Genomic DNA, 25,749 nt, shown 5'->3' with positions numbered 1-25,749 from the left:
GGCAGACAGTAGTTACATTTTGGTGAGTTAATTTTACCCTGTAATTTAGATTTCAGTTTGAACACACCCCACCCAGATGGACTCCCTGCAGTACACCTGGTTTTGTCCATTAAAGAAGGAGTTTTGCTTTTGCAAACCAACCAGAATCACGCCGTGACCGAGGCCAATATACTTTGGTCTCCAAAATAATTAATAGCATTGGTTCACTTAATAAACACACTATGGGGGGTATTCAATCCCAGGTCACAACTGTTGATTCATCCTGACAGTCGTGACCCTGGCCCATTTTTGTTTTCTTGACCGCTGATCGCCAGGCGGGATTCTATTTCCTGTCTACAAATCAGCGAAAAGGGGGCGTGGATTGTCAAGATTCGGCCGTGATCGCGACAATTCACGCCCATTCTCAACAAAATAGGTCTGACCGCTTTTAAAGTTGGGCCCGTTATGTCGATTTGCCTCTTCAATGCTGTCGGGAAAGACGGCATTGAATAGGCGCCCGCCACAATTTCTCCTGTTGCAAAAAGAGGCCCGGATTGAATACCCCCCCTATATGTCTTTTTCATACTGTATGTGATACAATTCTGTTTGTACTATTATTTTTATTTTGTACATTTCTCTTCACAGTGATTTGAGTAACAATGGGATTATGTCTGTGCAAGAAAACGCCTTTGCGCACATTAAACTTAAAGAGTTGTAAGTATAGTCCTAATTCTTGGTGGGCATATTTATACATTGTGGAATTTGAGATTTTGACTCAATTATGTTTAGCTCCCATTTGTCTCCACAATAGATTAGTTCTAATAGTCTTAAGATTTTATTTTATATTTGAACTACTCCTTAGACTTTCATGCTTTGGGTACATATTTATGTCATCTTTGCATTTGATTTTATTGCATTGGATATTCTCATATATATGGCGTCACAAGGTTGCTGAAGTGCCTAACTAAGGGTATTCCGCTGTTAGGTCAACACACCTAAGGTTGACATTCATTGGGTAAACCATGGAAGGTCGACATGCCTTAATTCGACACCTGAAATAGGTCGACAATGGCTAGGTCGACAGTCAAAAAATTTTGAGCCGACGTGCTGACAGGCGGTATTTCATGCCCTACCACCTATTAGGGCATGGAGAATAGAATCGTGTGCTGAGCACAGCAAGCCATGCGAAGGGACACAATGCATCCATACGGTGACCATGTCAACATTCAGGACAAAAAGATGAAAAGCCCATGTCGACCTTTTGACTGTTGACCTAGTCATTGTCGACCTAATGCATGTCGACCCATACCCGAACAGTACATAAATAAATGAGCAGAACCAGAATGACAATGATAGATGGAAACCTGGTTTCTAAGCATTGCTGCATCATCGGTCATAATACTCAAGCAGCAGGGAGGCAGAAACCAAGGGTCAGGTGCCATTGTATGGATTACATGATAGGAAAAGTATTAGAAGGCAAAGCACAGGAGGGAAGAGAACCCTTCTTGTGAAAGCTCACATTCTAAATGGGAAAAGCAGACAGACATATTGGATACGTCATTGTTCTAAAATAAAATGATGCTGTTTGCCTGTCGGTGCCTTACTGTGTGAATCTTTTGCAGAATCCTGAACACAAGCAATTTGCTTTGTGACTGTCAGCTAAAGTGGTTTCCCCAGTGGCTAATTGACAGTGGCTTGCAACATTCGGTTAATGTGAGCTGTGCTCACCCCGATGGTCTCTGCGGGCGTCCTCTACTCAGCGTGATCTCTGAAGATTTTATCTGTGGTTAGTATTTTATTTCCAGCTTTTTATTGATTTTTACTTTTTTCCTAAAAAGGAAGAATCCAGTCTGTTTTTCCCCCATCCAGTAGCTATGCAAACTAGTAGCTTGTTGTAGTTCCGTTCCTAAAGTAAAGGTTTAACGTGCTTCAATTATGTCTAATATAATGTTCTATGATGTATATGTTTTCAGTGGACCAACCTTTCCATTTCTATATGTTGTAAGGTATCCCTAATGACCTGCCTCCGTTTCTCCCTCCCTCCTTCTGCCTTCACAGATAATTTTCCCAAACCACAAATAAAAGTCCACCCAGAAACCACGGTGGCTCTGAGAGGAATGAATGTGACACTCATATGTGCTGCAGGAAGCAGCAGCGACACACCCATGTCTACAGCGTGGAGAAAAGATGGTGAAGTGCTGTATGATGCAAAAGTAGAAACCTTTGCCAGATATCAGAAACACGGGGCCGAGCTTTTAGAGTACACTACTTTTTTGCATCTTTTCAATGTCAATTTTACAGATGAAGGGAAATACCAGTGTGTCATAACCAACCACTTTGGCTCCAATTATTCCAGCAAAGCTAAACTCACAGTTAATGGTGAGCTCTCCTTTGTGTTTGTATCGTTTTATTTATTTTTTCCCTGCAGATTATTAATAAACCAGTCCTTAGAGTGTTGGCAGTTAGTCTATTTCTCTACAAAACATGAACTATTATCTATCTAACCTCTATAAGGTGAAATACCGCTAGAGGTCACTCAATGGTCCAAAATCTAGGCACTTTTTGCATGGACACTGATCTGTTTCCAACTTGCTTGATATGGGGAGAGGGAGCTGCGAAAAAAGTTTGGAGATGGGAGCAGATAGGGACTGGAGGTGGGGTAAAGCGTTTGTAGGCTAAAAACTGTCACAGCTCACAGTGAAAGAAAATATTTATGTTCAGTTTCCATTTTATTCGGTGCAGCTTTCAAGTACTGGCTAGGGCTCCCCTTTCTCCCTAGTACAGTCTTAAATTCTGTGTCATGGATTCAACATGGTAGGGGGGATCCTTGCTACAGACAAGAGTGACAAACCTAATTGAATAATTCCAAGCTGACAATTAGTCACAGGTTTTAACGCCCCTATACACTGGGCAATGTACCTGCAGTTTGGGCTCTCTTCCTGTGATTGCAGCAATCGCAGGGAAAATAGCCTAAATTGCTGTTGACTGACAGAAGGTCCAATGTAATGCGCGGTCCTGTGCGTGCGTCTGAGCATGCAAAAGGACTGCATACAATCTTTCTGCTGCATTTGACACTGTTGATAACACACTTCTCATACAAATACTACGCTCCCTTGGTCTTAATGATACAGCCGTTTTCTGGTTCTTATCTTTCCAATCTGATCACTCTTTCTCAACAATGTACCCCTACCTCAACAGCTTGCTGCCTAAGGGTCCTCCTGTTTGTTCCCTAAATACAATCTGTCTCTAAATTATATTACTTGCATCTAAAAAAAAACGTATCCAAAATACGACACTATCTTATACAAGATGCTGCTAAATCTCTAATCCATGCGCTAATTATATCCTGCATTCACTATTGCAATAGTCTCCTTACCGGTATTGCCGAGAACAGACCTGTAAATAAATACCATATATTGCATGTGGTCCTGTTGCCCGGGAAGGTGCTGGGTGGCTCAAGGAGTGATGTCAAGGAGAAGTCACCGCAATGTATGGGGGCCTTAACATATGCCTTCATGCCTGCTTACTTCTGGTAATAATGTAAAAACTAACTTCTTTTTACAATTTTGTCAATGTAGTTTGCTCACTCCCAGAAGATAAAGCTGTAATTTGCCAAGTTACTTTCGCGAGAGATCTATATTTCACTAACCTGAATCTGATTACACACTCACATGTTCATACTGAATACCTTATTTTAGAATGTTTCCTTGAGTGGTTGTATTTACCTACCATGGTATTATATTGATCACATCTAAAATACTTTATCACAAACACCCCAAATGCAATAGCTATATAGTATATGGTACCACAGGACTGTCTCATACCTATGCATGTTAGATAGCTGGACAAACAAATCGCTTATATTTACTCTTGCTGTGTTCCCTGGTTATATTGTTTCTTCTGTATTCAGATTCCAGGCTAGCATGAAAATAGCCTGGTCTTAAGTACCGAGACATGAACAGAACGTGTACTGTCAGGATCTTGTTTGTTGTGCTATTATGAAACACCTTTGGGCATAATCAAGACTTTTTCAGGAGACTTTCTTTACTGGCTGCAAATAATCACATGAGATGAGTGTTGTGGACACCTGCTCACAGCTGGTATAAAAAATCGGTACTTATGTAGTATCTGGGCTGCCGATTTCTAAATCGGGTCGGATCGGGAGATCGCATCGCATGCGACCATGCGATTCGATGCGATGACCCGATTTTTCCATAGGAATCAATGTTAAAATGGACTGAGTCCATTTTAACATGGAATTCAATGGGAAAAATGGGTCCTTTTCATACCCCTACTATCCAAGTGGGCATGGAGTTGGATATAAACCTGTGGCGAGCGTAGCGAGCCACCGAGCCCGAAGCGTGGCGAGCGAACGAATACCGTCCCCTCGCGGGGCTCGCTTCGCTCGCCACGCTTCGGGCTCGGTGGCTCGCTACGCTCGCCACAGGTTTATATCCAACTCCATGCCCACTTGGATAGTAGGGGTATGAAAAGGACCCATTTTTCCATAGGAATCATTTTAACATTGATTCCTATGGAAAAATCGGGTCATCGCATCCGATATCGGATGCGATGCGATGCGATGCGATATCGCATCGCATCGCATCTGATTGTATGCCTTAACTTAAGGCATACAATCAAAAAATCGGCAGCCCAGATACTACATAAGTACCAAAAAATCTTATAGATTTTATGATAGCAGTAGCAGCACATTTGAATAGCTTCATTGGTATGTTAATATCTTTCTGTTGCACTTAATTATGCCAATATTAAATCAAAGTGGCATGACAGGTACACTCAGAGGGTTGTGTTTAAAGTTCAATCTTTATAAATGTTTACAGATTTGAAACCTGAGAAACTCAATCTTAATCGATGTTGGGTACCTGGGGCTGAAACCCAATTTCCTAACACCATTTTTTGTTATATACATTTTTAAAGGTTAATACAGTAAATGTGTGTGTTCCCACTGGAAGTACAACAGTAACTTATTTACATCCATTTGAAATTTATAAAAATCAGTGGAATTGAACTTTTTTTATTAAAAATACTTCCAAATATCTCTAGTTGTTTCTTAAAGTCAAAATAAACTGCATATGTTCATAGTTCTTTGCTGAATTTACATTTAATGTTCAAGTGTCTTTTTTTTTCATATATTATGACAGAAATGCCCTCGTTTTTGAAAACGCCAATGGACCTGACCATTCGCACCGGTGCCATGGCACGGTTAGAGTGTGCAGCCGAAGGAAGCCCGACTCCACAAATTGCATGGCAGAAAGACGGTGGCACAGATTTCCCTGCAGCCCGGGAGCGCCGCATGCATGTTATGCCAGAAGACGAGGTCCTGTTTATTGTCAATGTTAAGATTGAAGACATGGGGCTGTACAGTTGCACAGCACAAAACGCTGCAGGCAGTATATCTACCAATGTCACCCTCACTGTTTTAGGTAAGAACATTTTAATCCTTACTCAGTGTTTATCTAAAGTCACAAAAACCTTGTGAGCATTTAATGTATGGTGCAAGCACCTCTGCAAAAGCCAAGCTTTCCTAAATAAATTCATGATAGAATGAGAAGGTTTTTAATCTTCCTCCTCCGTGTTCTGTGTTATCCTAATTCTTTATGAATAGATGTTTTAGTGAAGTCTCGCGTTCATTTAATCTGCTCTGATTTATTTTCCTCATCCCACTCATTCGCACGGTTACCATGCACTTATAAATTTTCTTACAATCATTTAATCACATGTCTAAAAAAAATTCCAGGCAGCAGGACGGGAAGCAACTTTTCAATATAAAAAAATATTTTGAAAAGAATGGCCGGCCGGTTATTGGCTGAGAGAATTCTCCCAATCACCTTCCGTAGTTATTTTCAAATTCACAAGCTGCTTACTGCCCCGCCAGCCGGCAAATGCTGCTACTAGCTCCTAACCTGCTGCAGCCCCCTTGCCACACGGAACCCACCCCCACCGCACGGACCCCGCCACTGCACATACGTGTGTGCCAGTGGTGTTTTACCACATGCATACACCTAGGGAAGGACCCAACACATCACGGGTGCTAAAAAGCACCCGCGATGTGCCACTGATGAGTCAGATCCAATAAATCTAATGTGCAGTCCGTGCATTGTCAAACACATCTGATTTCTTGGCCCAAACCGTCGAAATCAGACTTTTGATCTAGTCTGGAACTTGAATTTATTTTACTTCACTGCTACCCGCCTCCAGTAATACATTATTAGAAGATCTAAAGCTGGCCATACACTAGTGCAATTTTGCCACTTTTCACCCGATTCCAACGGATCGGGTGAAAAGTGGCCAAATTACATGTGTATGACATTCTTTGTGGTCCGATGCCCTGTCCCGTGAGCATTGGGTTGGAGAAGGAGATCAGACCTGCTTGCACGTCTGTCCTCTGCCTCGGACAGCCTCCCGGCAGCGAGGAATGGGATTGCATGAGATATATCACATGCAAAAGAATGGTCTCCTGGGGGAATCAGCTGCGACATCTCCCCTCTGAGAAGTCGCAGTAATGTATGTGGGCCTTAAGATCGAGTGTTGGGATGTGTTTGATAGTCATCAATAAGTTTTTATGCAACAAAAAAGGAAGTTTATTTGTTAACAAAAACCTATTTTTTTGCTTTTTTTTTTGCATTTAGTAGCTTATAAAGGTTAATGGCACAACATGAAATATACTTTGGCTTCCCTGATTATCCTACATATGCATTATGTTACGGCACATATAACTGAACTTCAGTGTTTAACCTATTCTGATCGTTTCTGATTTAGCTGCATTTATTTAATAATGTATGCAGATTATAACTGTATTTATATTTATCATTATCCAGAAACTCCATCTTTTATAAGGCCCTTAGAAGATAGAACAGTTGCTCGTGGGGAGACAGCTGTACTGCAGTGTATAGCAGGCGGAAGCCCAGCTCCTCGCCTGAACTGGACTAAAGATGACGGACCACTCTTGGTAACAGAGAGACACTTCTTTGCCGCTGCAAATCAGCTGCTCATTATTGTCGATACTGGCCCAGAGGATGCTGGAAAATATACATGTAGCATGTCTAATACCCTTGGAACTGAGAGGGGTCACATCAACCTATTTGTATTGTCATCACCTAACTGTGACTCATCGCAAACTGTCCTTGGCTATGAAGATGATGGTTGGACTACAGTTGGCATTGTCATAATCGTTGTTGTCTGCTGTGTAGTGGGAACATCTTTGGTTTGGGTGATTGTTATTTACCATATGCGGAGGAAAAGTGAGGATTACAGCATAACTAATACTGGTAAGTGTTTAAATATTTTTATATTCACCTTCTTGTCAGTTTTTGTGCCAAAGTATACTGATTATTATAATGATAGCTGACTGAGTCTGTATTTTGAGCACTGGACAGGAGAAAAATACATAAATATTCTGTAATGGATCAAATCTATCTTTGGAGAGAAAGTACCAGCCAAACTGCTTCCAAATGCCATTTTACAGGCTATGTTTAGAAAATGTCAGGTGCTAGTTGGTTGCTACTTTCTTCCTCCAAGACTGGAGCTGTACAATTAGACTATGGGATGTACACTCCAAATTTTTACACGTTTTCGATTAGATTCTGCTTCTAGAAGCAAAATCAAATTGAAAAAGAAACTGAATCAAACAGTGGGGTGAGATTTAATAGGATGATAGATTTTAAAGCGACAATCCTTTCCACTGCAAAACCAGTTTGATTTTGCAGTGTAAAGGATTGCCGATTTAAAAAAACTGGAGATTTCTTACTAAATCTCCCACTTTCTGAATCTCTCATCCTATTAAATCTCACCCTATATTCAGCTACATTCGATACAGATTTGATCCCGACGCGTGGACATGCCACATCGGGATCCAAAGCAGAAAAAGGCTTGGCAGATCAAATGCAGTTCCATGCTGCTCAATGCAGCATCCCCCCTGCTTCCCCTCACGCGCTGTCCTTCCATTCCTCCCTCCTGTTTGATGTCAGCACTTGTCGATATCGAATTTGTATCAACACCCCTTTTACCCAAAAGCATTCAAGCGCTGAAAATGTAAAAAGTATAGAAGAGAAGGCAACAAACAGAAACATTTACCTTTATCATCTATATATATGTCTAGTGTCTGTGAGTCTCAGAAACACTGCCATCTGCTGGCAGAGTGTGAAACTACATTTCGTTCTCACACATGCACAAACACAGAAGGTAGCAGACCAGCTTTCAAAGCTTATTCTTCGAGCAGACTTACTAGTGTATTAATATAGGTTTGATGGTATTTCTAAAGGTGTTATGGTACTTGTGTAGTTTCACGGCGCCACCGCACACACAGTGAAACTTTGAAACTTGGCAGCCTGCCAGACTCTGTGTTTACTGTGCGCGTGCCGCTCTATTTGTTCTCAGCGCAGCGCGTGGCTGCTTTCCTTATGTAAGCTACGTTATCAGCGTAGCGCTGGGCAGCAGCAGTGCACCCAGCGCTGACAGGTCACTGTAGTACTTGTAGTTCCACAGGGAAATAGGCAGTCCTAAATAGGCTGACAACCCGGCAATTTAGACTCCTCCGGCAATTTAGAAGTCTAGATTTAGACGTCTAAATCCAGACTCCCTGCAAACCGCTAAGATGGGGGCATCTAAATTTAGACGGTAAAGCCTCTAAATTTAGTAGGGTCTAGGGTTACACTATTAAGCCTGTTCACAATGACACTAGTCGACGTAACAGCTGTCGAACTTGTTAATTCCACTATCCACGCCAACCCGAAGCGTGGCGAGCGCAGAGAGCCCGCGAGGGGTGGCGGTACGCGTCCTACGACCTTTTTCATACCCCCACTATCCACGTCGGCATGGAGTTGATTTTATAAAGTGTGGCGAGCGGACGCGGATACCTTCACCTGCGCTCGCCACACTTCATAAAATCAACTCCACGCCGACGTGGATAGTGGGGGTATGAAAAGGTCGTAGGACGCGTACCGCCGTCCCTCGCGGGCTCGCTATGCTCGCCACGCTTCAGGTTGGCGTGGATAGTGGAATTAACAAGGTCGACAGCTGTTACGTCGACTAGTGTCATTGTGAACAGGTTTAATAGTGTACCCCTAGACCCTACTAAATTTAGAGGCTTTACCATCTAAATTTAGATGCCCCCATCTTAGCGGTTTGCAGGGAGTCTGGATTTAGACGTCTAAATCTAGACTTCTAAATTGCCAGAGGAGTCTAAATTGCCGGGTGCGCAGGACTGCAGGGAGTCTAGATTTAGACGTCTAAATCTAGACTTCTAAATTGACGGAGGAGTCTAAATTGCCGGGTTGTCAGCGGTGCGCAGGACTGCCTATTTCACTGTGGAACTACAAGTACCACAGTGACCTGTCAGCGCTGGGTGCACTGCTGCTGCCCAGCGCTATGCTGATAACGTATCTTACATAAGGAAAGCAGCCACGCGCTGTGCTGAGAACAGCTAGAGTGGCACGCGCACAGTAAACACAGACTGCCAAGTTTCAAAGTTTCACTGTGCGCGCGGTGGCGCTGTTAAACTACACAAGTACCGGTGTTATTTTGGAATTGAAATAAGACAGAAGAGTGACATAAGAATGTATTTTTGCAGAAAGGCTTTAATAGTCTCCTATTCTCAACAGTTGTAGCTATTGCTACAGTCAGCAATAGTAATCCTTTTACATATTGCTTTCCCAACACTTTTGAGCCTGATGGAAAGATTGCAGGGGTCAGATTATTTCTATGTTTTACATATCCATCCATATATATGTATTGTGAGTTCTGTTAATAACCAGTGTGACTTTCTAGAAGTGAGAGCTGTTACCCATCAGATTCTACTTTTTCAATTTGCTTACAGCTTCTATAGGATTAAAGGTAGAAACTGATTTGTTGTTGTTGTTGATGTTGTTGTTGTTGTGGGCAACATCTCTCCCTTGTAAAAATTCAGTTTAGTAATTTTACCCCCTAGTGTTCTTCATGTAAAATATAATCTGGGATGTATTCACTGCTGTAAATTCTATAAAGTGACCAAGCCTACAGTCTAGTGCTATTATATGGTTACAGTAATCCTTGCTGGTTTGTTATATATTTTTTTACCTTAGGGAGCGCAATACTAATCTAACCATCTATGTCTGATAGGAAGTGGTGATCTACACATTCAGCAGACAACACCCAATTCCCTGTGCATTGCAGGCCAATGGGTACTGCTTCTTTCCAATGAAAATAAAATATGGGGGTCGGTGGGGGGTTATGTGCAGGCACCAAAAGGAGCGGTTCTAAAAATGGGGAGTATGAGAGTGAAGTACTAAGCACAGACTTTCTTGTATGGTAGGAGCCAATTAGGTACTGTCATTTTGCAAACCCAGCCTATAACATGGCAGTTAGGAGTTGATTGTTTATCACTCTTCACTCTATCACTTTTTGGAGCTTGGTGCAATTCATGTGTCGGAATTCACTCCCCTGAGTAGGAGGCAGCGCAGTATAGGCCACGTAGGCTGAATTGTTCATCTGTCCTCCATTTTGCACAGGAGTTGACCTGTAAGAACATGTTTGTCGCTTTGCAACATGTGGCAGTCAGCCGTTTAGACACTGATTACATTATAGCTGATCAATTGTAAGTAAAGTGCTTCATCTCTTGGAAAAAACTGATGGAATCCGTTTTCCAGAATAGAATCTGCAAACACATTGGAAATAGAAGATTCTATCCGGAGCATTGCATTGGTATTACCTTTTATGTTAAAAATGAATTTGCTCATCTTTCCAGTTTTCCATTGTAATGATGAACTTCATTTGCTGCCTAGCCCTGAATCAGATTAAGGCTGAACACCGTGATTAGCATTGACTGACTCTAGGCCAGAGGAAGAGGCCATTCCCCATGTAGAAATTGTTATATTTGTGTTTTACGGTTCTCCTGAAAAGTCTGAGGCAACCAGTGAAGTAAAGGATTGCTGCTGGTAACGGTGTCTTGTGCCTCTTCTAAGGTAGTTGATGTGATATTTTTGGCCTTCCTGGGAGTTCAGCTTTAAACCGTTGCACTTAAAATGTATTGGGTTTTATATTTTTATCCAGGAATGACGACTCTATGAAGTGTGATTTGTAAGTAATGAGGGTGACTTGTTTACATTGTTAATTTATTTTTCTTCTGCACAGATGACATGAACCTTCCTGCTGACATTCCCAGCTACCTGTCCTCCCAGGGAACACTGTCCGAGCCACCGGAAGGCTATAGTAACTCTGAGGCTGGCAGCCATCAGCAACTTATGCCGCCTGCTAGTGGCTGTGTTCATAAAGGAACAGATGGTAAGTTACATCTGTTACACGGGGCTAGCAGTATTGCAACTCCATCTTTAAAATATCACTTAAAATAGTGTAAATATCAATGTCTGCATTACACATTTACAGGCTACGGACTCATTACTCCCCATCCCTAAGGTGCTCCTCCAAATCAGCTGCTGTGTCTCCAAACATATGTGCAGGATCACTTATCTTGCTAAATGAAGTCAAAACCTATAACTTGAATAAAGAAAGCAAAGAGCACAACCGTTCTCTGTTTTGTAAACAATTATGATTTTTTTTTCTAAACAGAAAATATACTAATTGCATAATTTGTGTCCTGACTAATGTGTGACTGTTAGTAGTGGCAAAGGCTAGGGATACGTGAGGAGTACTAAACTAATGTTGGTACAGCAGGTGTGAGCGAAGTAGTTGTACATTTAAACTATGAAATGTGTTATTAAATTGTTCTATGATCATATACTTTAAAGTGACTAATATAATATCATTACTTGTTGGCAGTAGTGGTCAACTACATTTGTTTTGAAGTGAAAAGGTTATTCCACTTAACATTTTAATGCTGTTTGAAGTAGAGCAGGGCATTACTGGCTCAGGTGGGTCAGCTCCTGCCAGGTGCTCAGCTACCCATTACACAGCAGGTGTGCCCAAACCTGGAAAGCGGTTGTAGGTAGGGGACGAGAGCTGCAGGTTGATCATTGCAGTGTCTGTGCCTTTGTCCGCAGTCCCGGCGTGTTTTTAACCATCGTAATGAGATGTATCTTCGGAATTCCCCTTAGACATGTAAAACCTATGCTGTTGTTCACCCCATAGATGTCAGCTTCCACAAAACCCGGAAGCCATTTTGTTAATCCACTCTGTGCTCGAGTCTGGATTGCTACAAGACTGTACAGTGACTGTATGCTCATTCTATTCCCAAAGCCCCTATGTGTTTTATTAGCAAAATGAGACATACTTAACAGAAGTGCCCATTGTCACAGTCCATTTGCCAGAGCTTGAATTGTACTGTACAAATGGAGCAGCAGCGCAGTTTGTGGAGAATGAAATGCATGTGTGCCCTATTCACAGCAATAGGATGCTCCAACTGTATATGCACGGCTCCAACTGTATATCAATCTGCCGCTGGATTAGTGGAGCATTACCACCCAGTGGTGCACATGTGTATTGCATGCATATCGTATGGCATGCCTTAATGCGTCTGAGCCTATGCACGCTTTCGGGTCGAATGAGTGTGGCGTCATCTGCAAAAAAATAAAAAATTGTATTGGAAAAACACTGCAGCTGCTTCATCGTAGCACGTTGTATACAGATTCAGACACTCGGTCCCAACACGTCTCATTTGAGTGTAAATGAAACCCCTTTACTGTGCTGTTTTGTGGCTGAGACACATTTTTTTGGCCAAAAAAAAATGCCTGATTGTCTCACGGGAACTGGCTTAGCGAGAGAGGCTGATTGCTGCACCTGTAGCAATGATATTATGAAGACCTAGCCTTAAATTGTGCTTTCATGTAAATGTTTAGTTCAGTTAAATGGAAGTAGTGGACAGGGTTGTGTTCTGTACCGAAAATAATTTGATTTGGTCCTTGACCACCAACACGTGGTACCCCTGCAATTGCTCTGCTGCACATTCCGGTTTGGAACATGTCTCAATTGCCCAATAAACGTTCATGTAAAAATTGTTAACATGTTTGTTAATTTGTGTAATAGTTTTGGTATATTATGTCGTTCTATATATCATGTTGATGACATGAAGTGGGTTACTTGCTCTTTATTGCTTTAATGTCACAGTGGGCATTGGTGCTGTGGACAGCCTCTAGTGATGAGTCATACCCTTTAAAGCACAATTAGAGTTATAATAGACTTGTAATGTTCTATGTTTTCTTCCTTTATCAAAGGACTGTATGTCGACACTGGTAGCGAGGCAGATGCAGAAATCCTGAACACACAATATGCAACTAATATGCAGAACAGCAGAATACCCCAGTTATATGGACGCAGTGGAGGTATACACACCGCAGAAGTACGAGACAGCCATACTCTACCAGGTATGAAGTATAGATTGATCGCACAGTGGCTGCCAATGTTGCTCATTGATTTTTTTTTTTTTCTAATTGTTTTTATTATGTTAGATTGGTGGTTGTGATATTTTTTTTTTTTTTCCCTTTTTCTTGTACGAGGGATAAAATTATTTGAAATGATTCTGGTATGGTTTAGTAGTTCGGTACTTGTGTAGTTTCACGGCGCCATTATGGAGCCGTGCGTCTGAGTCCCCTTGCGGGGCTCGCTTCGCTCGCCCATGCTGCGGGCTCGGTGGCTCGCCACGCTATTTAAAATCAACTCCATGCCAACATGGATAGTGGGGGTATGAACTATCCATGTTGGCATGGAGTTAAGTTACTTTTTGTAACATTGTTTGTAGCGAGCGTAGAACCCGGAAGTAGCGTGGCGCCGTGAAACTACACAAGTACCAGTAGTTCTTAATGCAATATTTTTTTATACAAGGAGTGTGCAATAAGTTTCCAAATGTGCAGTACATAGAGTTGACACAACCTGTACAGTGGTGTATTCTCTGGACCATGAACACATCCAGAAGTTTGGTCATCCACCATACAGTACAGACACCGGAAGCAGCCGTGAATACATCCGGCATGTAAAAGCCTGCTTTGGACTTATCCAAGTGGTTTGAGCAAATGCAACTTTGCATCTGAAAAATACTTAGAAAAAATGTAATGCTCACTTTGCTTGTAACTGTAATATTTTTTTGTGAATTAGGAAACTTAAGCACACTCCTTGTAGTTGCCAATTGGCTTATAGTCTTGGGATGTTGATTTAAGAAATAGTTTGGTACTTGTTTCCTAGCACGGCGCCCATCGCATACCATACTTAGCGGTGTGCGATGCGATATTCATGTTAAATTAACAGGAGGGCCTGTACAATGAAATATCACATAGCATTGCATGCCAGCAAATGGCATGCGATGCGATTTTTAATTGTACAAGCACAATGTTAAATGCAACCCCATTGCCAACACCACTCCCACTATCAATGCCAATCCGAGGCGTGGCGAGCGCAGCGGAAAGCGTCCTCCAACCGTTTCATACCCCCACTTTCCACGTCGGCGTGGAGTTGATGTTAGATAATGTGTTGCGTACGTGGAATACGAGCCCGAAGCGTGGCGAGCGGATGCGTAATATATGTAAAGTAATCAGTGTCCCCTCGCCACGCTTCGGTGGCTCGCTGCGCTCGCAACACTATATAAAATCAACTCCACGCTGACGTGGATAGTGGGGGTATGAAAAGGTCGGAGGACGCGTACCGCCGTCCTTCGCGGGCTCGCCACTCTTCGGGTTGGCGTTGATATTGGGGGTGGCGTTGCCAATGGGGGTGCATTTAACATTGAAAGCACCCATCAGGGTGCTTGTACAATTAAAAATCGGATCGCATGCCGCTATATTGCATGCGATGCGATTGTATAAGATGTAATAAGATCAAAATCGTGGGCGCCTTGCTAGGAAATAAGTACCAATAGTTTAAATGTTAATTAACAAAAAAGCAAACTCTGGAATACTTGGATGGAAAACTGTAAGTTATTGCGCTGTAAAATGAAACAAACCTAGATAGTACAAAAATTTTACATTTTGGTGCATTTATACACATACTCTTTCACACCAACCATACTTGTGTACTATCTGCAGATCTCCTCTGCTCCATTGTAATGGCTTACTGTAGCATGATGGTGATGCAAACGAAGCGTGGCATGCCACACTCGTTCTTAACCCTGCCAGCCTTATAGAAGTGAATGGGAGGTGGGAGCATGCGGTGAAGTAAATGGGAGGCGGGGCATATTCGGTCTCATATTTACATTACTGGACACCTCTGTATATCTCAAACCCTTATGCCGGCTCTCAAATTGTTGCTTTACCACAACTAAGCAATGGAGTTGTAAAAATAATATCACGTTAAGTAGAGATTTTGGCAGATTTCTACTTAAGTGTGTACATTTACTATTATCAAAAGGTGACCCTATTCTGCACAGGCCTTGTAGCAGAGGTGGTTAAGCAAGTGGTCCACCAGCTACTGTTGAAGTGCACATCACAGCCTGGGGCATGTAGTCCCACAGCTGCTAAAGGGCAGCATATTGTTCACCTTTGCCCTGCCAAATTTATTAACATGTCGAGGAGATAATCTGGCATTTGGGTATTGCATTACATTTAGCACTTAAGCCATAAAGGTAACATACTGTACGTTGGGTAGTATTAATAAATGATTCCAGTACCAATTTTTAACAAGCAAAGAAATATGTACCTACAGCCTAATGCAGGAGATTTCACAGACTACTGTTTGAAAAGATATGCTTTTTGGAGTTTGGTAAACAAATGTCAGAGTATGACCCTTGCTGATTTAGGTTATTCCCAGATGTTGTTAACCGCTATCTGTATATTCTCAGGAGAGGGATCTTAAGATTAGTCTCACAGCCTCCTTCTAGCCCTGCAAGCTGCCACTTTACACATGCACAGTGTCTGATTCCATCGGAGAGAGTGAAAAACTCCTCCCATGTGGAAACATACTCTGTCTTAGCCTCTACCTGCACTAATGGGAGGCTATTCCACCTATCCTTGACAGATTTAAAAGTTTCTAGATGAGGCTGTACCATGTCCTATACGTTGTCATTATTAATGCCTCCGTACACCAGTGTTATATTACATATTTTTACCCGGGCTGAGAAATTGTGTGAAATAGGGCCAAATCGCATGTGTTTTGTCAACTGATGCATGGCCCTGTGCACATTGGGTCAGAGGTCGGACATGCTGCACATAAGATACATTGGATGAGCAGCTGTCAAGTACACATCTCAGGTGCTTTTTAGCGCCCGCGATGTATCGCATGTGATGTTACTTGAGCTTCCCCCAACATCTCCCGGGTAGTCCTTTTTTATATGCGATAAATCGCATGAATAAAATGGCAGATCAAGTGCGAGAACTCCCAGGGAAGTTCAAGGGAAATCATGTCCGACTTGTGGCTAAGAAAAGTCTGACAAGTGTAGGGGGCCTTTACTTCTTTCTGCTACTGATTCCTTTCCCTATGTAACCAGGCATCTCATCATGCTCAATGCTCTGTTACATTACATTGCTTCCCTGCCTTCTAAAATAGTGACATCTAGATCCCCTTTTCAGTAGTTTCCATTATAGTGCCATTCATACTATGGGGGGTATTCAATGTCAGGGTCACAGCAGTCGAGCTTGCTCGACCGCCGTGACCCAGTCCCATTCTCGGTCAGCTCGACCGAGAACACGCAGGCGGGATTCAATGTCCCGCCTGCCGGGGAGCGAAAAGGGGGCGTGGCCACGAGTTGCGGCCGGGAAGAGGCGAGCTGCAGCCGGCAGCTCGTCACTTCCCGGCTGTTCTCGGCAGAACGAGCCCGACAGCTAGTGATGTTGGGCTCGTTCTGCCGAGATACCCTGCTCAATGCTGTCGGGGAAGACAGCATTGAATAGGGCCCGGCGGGCATCTCCCCGATGGGAGGTGCTCGCCGGAGATTGAATATCCCCTTATGTCTTAATTGCTGACAATTTGTTACCATCTGAAATATAGCAAAATAAAACTAACCCATTTTCTTGCACTTGTAGGTGCTGGCCAACTTATGATCTGCTCTGATTGCTATGACAATGCGAATATCTACTCCCGGACCAGGGAATACTGTCCATATACATACATAACGGAGGAGGACCCAATGGACCAAACTTTGTCTAGCCTTATGGCCCATATGCCAAAAGACACATACCCGCAGCACACTCATGAGTCTGCTCCTGATAGAGACGTCTCTGCATTCCTGACCAATTATGAGCAAAATGAGGGGGTAAAACCCAGCTGTGGTAAGCCATCCAGCTTCTCTTATATGTGGTTATAAATCTAATGTATGAGAGACTTTTGAAATTCCCTTGTGCCACCGGCTTACTCATGTCCTCTCACAAAAGGACTGCTAGTTAAAGAGCCCAGCTTCTGCAAATTAAGAATATTACCCTTTTGGAATCATTGCCATTTATTATGCAATAGAAAAAAAAAACAAGCATAATCTGGAGTTGGAGAGATGCTCACTAATTGTGTAAATAGCTTTACAGAAGGGCTCTTGGCAGATTTGTTACAAAATTTGCATGGTTCTTTACATCATGCTGTGACTTGGTATCGCAGTGCCGTTTCATGTGACTCTCTATTAAAATGTATCCTAATCGCTTCTTATTGGAAATAATATGCACAAACCGCTTTTACTGATAAAAATGGTTTGTCATGTCATGCCTATATTTTCTGCGTGACCCTGTCTTTATCTATCCTACAGTGTATTGCTAGAAAACACTATAATATAGCATTCCGTATGTATTTAGCAGCGTTGTTGCACACAGAATATAGCCATACCTTTTACTCGGCCAGAGACACATTTTGGCAAAAAAGGCACCCGACGGGACCGGTCTGCTCACTCACGCCAGGCATCTCCCACAGCATGGCCTATTGAGGCAACTTGTATACATATCTGTACCTGGATCTATATATATGTAGTAGTAGAGTTGGGCTTTTAAATCTGGTTTACTGATAATATACATTTATGACAAAAGTGACCAACATGTGGTATATTGGCAACAACTGTGCATGGTTTCATTCAGTTATTTTGTTATTGCACTTTCAGATTCATTTCCATGTACATCTTGGAACATAAAGAAAGATATGTCTGCCACGCACCCTCACTTCTGCCGCCATCCTGTAACGGTCAATGAGAAGACAATGTTAAGAAATGAAGTAGTATCTTCACTAAAGGCAGAAGAGCATCCCCTCCCAAGACATAGCCTGAGGTCATGTGACCAGGACTATGACTTGAGCAGAACTCAAAATATTGGTGATTACAAGGAAACAACCTAACTAGACCAAAAAGACAACAAACTTTGTATTGACTACCTCAGAATTTATTCTATGGCCAAAAAGTGCTACAGTAAGTTTGTTTACAAACCCCGTTGAGTGGACCAATGCAAAAATCCACTGTATCAGATTGCAGGTGGGTGAAATACTATGTAGCTTGGATCGGTCATGTGAGCACTTGTCGCTTCTATGGTTATTTGCACCAGTGAAGAAGTTAAATCAGTGGACTGTGACGTTGGTTGCAATGGAAGAGGAAGTGGTATCCTGGCTTCTAGATGGACTACATTGTCTGATATTACTCTTGCAGGTTCACAGCCAAGCGGTTCAACTCTTGAAAATGTATTCAATGTCTGCAAATGTTTGAACACATGCATAGAAGAAAGCACCTATGTGCTATTCTTTAAACCGTGTCTTTATACAGATGGTACAGTTCCATATACATACGTACTGTGATGAACCTTAATGCTTTTTAACATTATGTGGTGAACATTGGCGCAGAGACTGACTGCCAGTCACATACAACCTTACAGCTCTAGCCAGAAAATTAGCTTGCAACTTGTCGTTAAATCTAGAATTTCCATAGAGACATTCCAAGAAAAACTAAAGTTTGCAGAACGTCTATTCCGTAGTAGTAAATTAATTTTTCAAGAGATGGAACGTGTATAACACCAAAGTAGAAATAAGTTGTATGAAGCATAACAGAGGGCACTTCTGACTACTGCTGCATAGGTAGCCCATAGCAACCAACATTGGGAATATCTCTTGTTTTCTCAATTGACTGAACTTAAAAAAATGACACAACCTGATTGGTTGTAACATCTTTGTTTCTGCCTGGAAAGGATAATCAGTGCATTAATATGTAGCCATGTAAAGAGGGTTTGAGTATATATATATATATATATATATATATATATATATACACAGCCATATTTTTTTTAAGATGGCCAACCGGATAAATTAGGTACCATTGCCATAGAGACTTTCTTATATACATAAAACAACTCTGAATGGGGAAATTTATCAAGCCTTCAGGTGCCCACACACGCACCGTTCCCGGGGGTGTGATGCTATACGATGGGGTGCGCGCGTACAGTACAAAAAGTATGTGCTGCAAATACTTTTTGTACTAGCTTTTTCTAGCATAGCATCGCATCGCATGCACATCGTATGCACAAGGCATACAATGCGATGCTATGTGTGCTAGTTAAGCCCACAACGCACGCCGGGATCGGTGCGTCTGGGCACCTTTACAGAGAGAGACTATGGAGAAGTTACTTAAAGCAAACAATGGGATTCTTACAATCATGTAAATAAAATGATACTATTAAATGATGGCTATGTAGAAGCTGGTTGCTATGGTCAACTTCTCCATTTGTATCACCCTCAAAGGTTTAATACATCTCCCCCTGAGAGCGATCAAAGGGTCTGCTAAAGTTGTATACTGTGTCTTGCATAGCCAAACTTTAATTCTGAGATGTATGTACCCGCCAAAGCATGCACTTTGTCACTATATACTGTTTGCAGCAAACAGGAGTATAATACCAAGACCTAAATCGAGAGCATTTGCTTTGGGGGAAAATAAAATATCTTCGTTAATTTAATATGAGGGAAATCAGTCCCTAAATATCTACTTTAATGTAAAATGCACTCCTACAGTAATGTACAACTTCCATTACTTTATCTCCATTGCAGCTTCCGATTACCATTATAATATTTCATCCAATCATACCTCCCCACCCCCCGCTTCATTTCTACTTTAGTTACCCATTCCAAAATACATTGCGCTATATTCCTCCTCAGGATGAATCCTTTTCATGTAGCTTGTACATTGGATCTGCATGCATGTGGGTTGTTTTTTTTTCTTATTCGGCCAAAGACTAATATCCTGATTGTGATTTAGAGGACTGGTCATGCTTTAAATAACATTTATAATGTATTTATACCATCAAACAAATACTACACATTACTGAACTGAGGTTGCAGAATTGGGCTCAATCAGTAATACCGTAGGGCAGCCGTTGTGATAATGCAGCTACCTCTTACGGTGTGTACACCCGGTGAGATTCACTTGCTATTTGACTTAAGATTCGAGTGCTATGCAATCTTTGCGAACTGTACTATTTACATACAATTCATACAATCTGCATTCGATTTGCACTATATAGCCATTGCTGCCCTGCCTATCTGGGTTTCTATTTCAGCGCGCATTGGGATCGTAAGGTAAAAAAACTATGTGATCTGCATGCAATTTGGACTATATCGTCAAAATCTAATGTTAAATCTCACCGTGTGTACACAGCATTAGTTTTCCAGGTCACCTACAGGTGCATTCATTATTTACTGACACATTTTAAAAGATCCACAGGTGGAGCTAATTATTTCACTTGATTCTGTGAGAACTGGAACACATGCAGTGTGTGGGATCCTGAGGACCGACTATGAGAACCTGTGTTGTAGATACTGGGACTATAAGGAATCCAGCTAACACACACATTCATTGTTGCAGAATTAAACTACATTGTTACTCCAAATATGACCGCCCCTTTCAGTGTCCTTATACAGTTAGCTGCACACACAACACCCATGAGAACTACTTGTGAAAGCCTTGAGATATATATTAGTGTGTGCGCGCGCATATGTATGTATATATACATATATATATGTAGAAATTCAAACGATGAGTGTCACTCCGGGTCTTGGATAACCAACGTAACTGAAGTGCTTTAATGTCTACGGCATTTCGGGCTTCAGGACACACTAGTACATATAATGGTGCTAAGAACAAACTTAAATAGTGCCACACATCACATCAGTGCAGTATCTCAGAGACAAATCCAATACGGTCTGTGCCATAGACATAGGGAGCAGAGCAGAAAGCACTCTTGATATCCACAAAAAGATTTATTCACACACCTATATATATATAGATATAGATCTATACATATATCTACACACACATGCACACTTGTATTAATTTTTTTGTCTTCCTGCAGATAAGTTTCATGTTCTAAATCCTAACGCATTTTCTTCTTTACATTATCAAATGTAATCCATAAAAGCAAGTGCGGTAAAACAATAATACATTATGAAAATAATTGCAAAACACAACCTTGCCTTATGAACACAGAAATATCTGTTGAATGGAATACACAGTGCAGAAACAATGATGGCATTAGCTATAAAAATGAGTGAATATTAGTGACACAATGCATACATATAAACATGACACAAAGCACATGATCATGACTTAAACTTTCACAGTGCAGTCACTGGATGATATGCATTTACATAATATAGCTGCAGATGCCTCAGTTGATATGTAAAGGTTAACTTCTAAAAATGAAGAGATGATGTTGCCCATAGCAACAAACTAGGTCCTGTAAATTTCTAGGATACAAAAAAGAAATGATAGAATTTGGTTGCTATGGGCAGAAATCGCTTCTTTTAATTTTTAGAAACTTTAGTAAATTTACCAGAGTCTCTTATTTTGCATCATTATCTATTTAACGATTCACTTTGAATTATTGCACAAAAAAAACATCCTTCCCCGATGTGCGTTTTGCATCATAAATCAATGGTGCGTGTTACACTCTGTAAGTACTGTAAAACCACATTTTTTGCAAAATGAATCCCACCTATGAAAGTCACAGTCCGCTATTACAGAAACTGGTGTGCATAATTATTGACAACCCAGACATATTAAGCATTTGCATATAACCCCTATATTGATGCTCCATAATACCCCATCCTGCACCTTACTTTGAATATGCTTAGTTGACCTCAATTTTTGAAGTTTTTTTTTTTTCTGTATAACTATTTTTTTTTTCTTGGTTGATTTCTGTTTATTTGTAGTTTATTACATTCTCTCTTGGCAGGTTTCCTTGCACAGAATTTATAAAAGTGCATTTATCTTTTGTAGTATTTTTACAGCTCTTTATGATGCTTGCTGTTGTCGTTAAGATTTTATGGGGTAAAATTACTAAGATGGGATTTCTATTTCAGATGGGATGTGGCTGTGGGCAACCAATCAGAATCTACTTATTTATTTAGCACCTTCGAAAAGATAATCGATTGAATCTGATTGATTAACCATCTTCAATAGAACTCCCATCTTAGTAAATCCCCCCCTATCTGTACACATGGCTACTTATTAAAGTAATCTTGTCCACAACATGAATTGCGGCATCTGTTGGGTGGGTGAAATCCTTTTGTGTAGGTATTCAAACGATCAATTCTTTAATAACAAGGGATCCCATTAGTTTTTTTTTTTCCTCAGCCATGTACAAGCCATGGAGAAAAACAGTAATACAAAGCAATACAAATCTGATCTCACAACTCATTTTTAAATTGGTTTAGTCCGGATTGTTGCACGCAAACAGTATATCTCCAGGTTTATTCATACACTACAATGACATACATGTAAAAATGTCATTAACTTTTTTTCATGCACTATGACTCCGCTCCATGTTAAATCATTGACGAGTGTGGCATCCAAAGAATATAGGCTTTGTGGTTTATTGTTAATATGTAAATATACTTGCAATTATAAAATATTTTTGTACACATAACTGTTGTTCATTATTGTAAATGTTTGTTTATTTTTTAGTTTTTAAATATACCAAAAAATATGTTAATCAGGCAGTCTGTTAGTCTGCTACCAGATGTTAGAAATGACATTTTATGAACGCATTCTCAAAGCAGAACTCTGCGGGTCATCCGTTTCATATAGGAATAAGCTCTAAGCTTGAAAATATCTCCATAATGGTTAATCTTCCATGAAATGAAGACCCATCTTTAGAGTAGAGCAAAGGACAAATGTGGCTGTTTTTTAAGCATAATATTAGGAATGATGAGTCTGCTGCCTTTTATATTGCACCTGTTTTGATAAGGCTGCTTATGTGTTTATGGGCTGCTACAGTAAATTTATATGGCTCCTGGCAGATGTGAAACCATTTTATATCTGCCCTAGCAGTTGCTTGACCTGGAAATTTAAGCTATGACCTTCAAAAGGCAAAATGTTTTAGGCATCCACTGTGAAACAAGAGAATACTTTGAGATAGGGAATACATATACACTTGCAAATTTGAATCTGTGACTGTAACTTGTACCACAATGTCATGTATTCTAAACATTAACAACATTGAGGCTTTTGGGTAATGCGGAATAGGTGTCATGTCATAGTACACTCCATGTAACAGATATTGTCTACATGTAATTATCTGTGCACTTTGTTTTACATGTTCTTCTTTGTCAATTATAATAAAATACTTTGTCAGAAAAGGGAATCTCAGCCTTTTAAAGACCTAACAAAGATTATTGTGTGGCTATATCCATTCTATATAGTGTTTTGTAGTTATATAGTTCTCAACAAATGTAGATTTACTGTATTAATTGAATTGTTTTAGTGAACATTTCTCAAACCTTGATGATGGAAAGTACAAATGTTATCCAGTCAGATGTTTGTTTTAATTATATAAACTGTAATTGATGACCCCTCGTAGCCACCTCTAGATTTGCTAGTTACACTGTTATTTAGCAATATGTTCTCTAAATTTAAAGCAAGATATTTTAAAGGCAAAACCAGGTTATTTTTGTCTTTTAAAACTAATGCCTTAAATTTAGCAGCTATTGCACCAGTAACCGCAGATCACAGCCTATTACATTTGGGCCTAGTCCAGAATGGTCTCCTGTTGTGTTTTATATTATGAGCAATGAAATGCATGTCAGCGTTCTATCTCTGCCTGAATTGTAGGAAATGCTTTTTCACCAACTTTTCTTTTTTGAATTCTACATTTGCATATCATGATTGCAATAATTTTTTATTTAAAGTAATGGATTTTAATTTAAAAAAAATTTGCAATAGAATTGTTATGAAATAACGGCGGGAGCCTATTCAGTGCTGTCTTCCCAACAGCATCGAACAAGCTTCTCGACAAAACAAGCCTGACTTTAGAAGCAGTCAGGCTCGTTTTGCCGAGAACGGATGTGGATCGTCAAGCTCCCGGCCGCAGCTCGACTATCCATGGCCGTATCGAGTGGCCATGTCCCCTTCTCACCAATCGGAATGCGGGACATTGAATCCCATCTGCCTATTTCAAGTTGAGCTGGCCGAGAACGGTACAGGGTGACAACTGTCGGGCCAGACCAACAGTCATGACCCTAGATTGAATACCCCCCATAGTAGGGTATCCAATTAGCTCGGATATGTTTTTGCCTAAAAAAAAAAAAAAAAGCGATTATATGACTGATGGTCATCATCAGGCTATGCAATTTAAGCACTTTTTTTGTGTGTGAAAAAAAACGGTCCCATTTTTTTTTTTTTAAGCATCCAAATTTGATTGGCAAAAATAAAAGCCAGGATAAACATCGAAAATATTTTGTGAATTTTTTTTCTTACTTTTTTTTTTTTACTCCTGACGTGTATTCTACTTCAATGGAATTCCCCACATAGTCATTTTAGTGTCTCATATTTTTGCAAATTATATTAAGAGTAGTATACATACATAAAAGGAAAGGTTGTTGTATTCAAATCCTGTAGAAATATAATGAACAGGTTCCAATCCTGAAACTCATTATGATCTCCTTTTCTTGTAATCGTCACTTATTTCTTATGCCTTTGCACAGCATAAGAATAAATATTGATGGTACTTGTGTAGTTTCACGGTGCCAGTATGGCGCCGTGCGTCTGAGTCCCCTTTCGGGGCTCGCTTCGCTCGCCCACACTGCGGGCTCGGTGGCTCGCCACGCTATTTAAAATCAACTCCATGCCAACATGGATAGTGGAGGTATGAACTATCCATGTTGGCATGGAGTTAAGTTACTTTTTTTAACATAGTTTGTGGCGAGCGTAGAACCCTACCGCCGTGAAACTACACAAGTACCATATTGATCTACAATTTCAACAGCTATCTTTTCAGACTACAGATTACAATGTTGCTGGAATGTAACTGATTGTTTCCTATAATTTCAATGGACTCCTCATCTGATCAAGCTCCAAGACCGATTGTTGGATCTCTTTGATTGAGACAAGCCATGATTTGTAATAGATGTTTTCTTTATCACTGTGTAAAATGTTCTTTTAGATCAATTTTTCTTGTGTGGAATATTGCAACACAAAATCATCTTTGCTTTGGATTATCTAAAAAAAAAAAAAGGCTGAGCACCTTTTGTAATGGAGGCTTTTACTTTCCCATATTTGGCCAAAGCTATATGTTGGTTGTAATCCACCACTTCTCTATAGGCTTGCAGCACAAGTCATCAATCAATGCATGTCATTTACAACAGTGAAACAGCAGATAGCTATATTCTTGTACTCGTAACTCAATGATTTGAATCTAATGTTCCTGTATTCACACAATATAATCTGTCTGAAAACATCTTGTGTGTGTGTGTTTCTTTGAATAATTTAACAATTTATTCTGAAGCCTTTGGGTGTAAGTAGCAGCATCTTTTAATGACATGCAGAGTTACAGGTACACGTAGATAGATTAACACATAAATTTTACATTGCACTTGGCGAAAGAAGCTAATTATCTCTGGAAAAACTCCCCAAAAGATATACTGTTAGGAGAGATGGTGGTTTCTATGCTTTTATAG

General features: G+C 40.7%; 1 protein-coding gene across 1 annotated transcript in view; it reads left to right on the top strand.

The window, feature by feature from the left end:
• Positions 1-25,517, top strand: part of LRIG2 (leucine rich repeats and immunoglobulin like domains 2) — an 81,151-nt gene extending 55,634 nt beyond the window's left edge. The window contains exons 11-19 of the mRNA XM_083172777.1: positions 625-693; positions 1,602-1,765; positions 2,038-2,358; positions 5,142-5,423; positions 6,819-7,268; positions 11,107-11,256; positions 13,143-13,292; positions 16,875-17,120; positions 17,927-25,517. Coding sequence (XP_083028903.1) covers positions 625-693; positions 1,602-1,765; positions 2,038-2,358; positions 5,142-5,423; positions 6,819-7,268; positions 11,107-11,256; positions 13,143-13,292; positions 16,875-17,120; positions 17,927-18,156 — 2,062 coding nt within the window. The 3' untranslated portion in view covers positions 18,157-25,517. The remainder of the gene's footprint in view (positions 1-624; positions 694-1,601; positions 1,766-2,037; positions 2,359-5,141; positions 5,424-6,818; positions 7,269-11,106; positions 11,257-13,142; positions 13,293-16,874; positions 17,121-17,926) is intronic.
• The last annotated feature ends 232 nt before the right edge of the window (positions 25,518-25,749 follow it).

This window comes from Crinia signifera, chromosome 2, assembly GCF_055691185.1.
Source record: "Crinia signifera chromosome 2, ASM5569118v1, whole genome shotgun sequence".
Lineage (NCBI taxonomy): Eukaryota > Metazoa > Chordata > Amphibia > Anura > Myobatrachidae > Crinia > Crinia signifera.
This window is presented reverse-complemented; position numbering and strand designations above follow the sequence as displayed.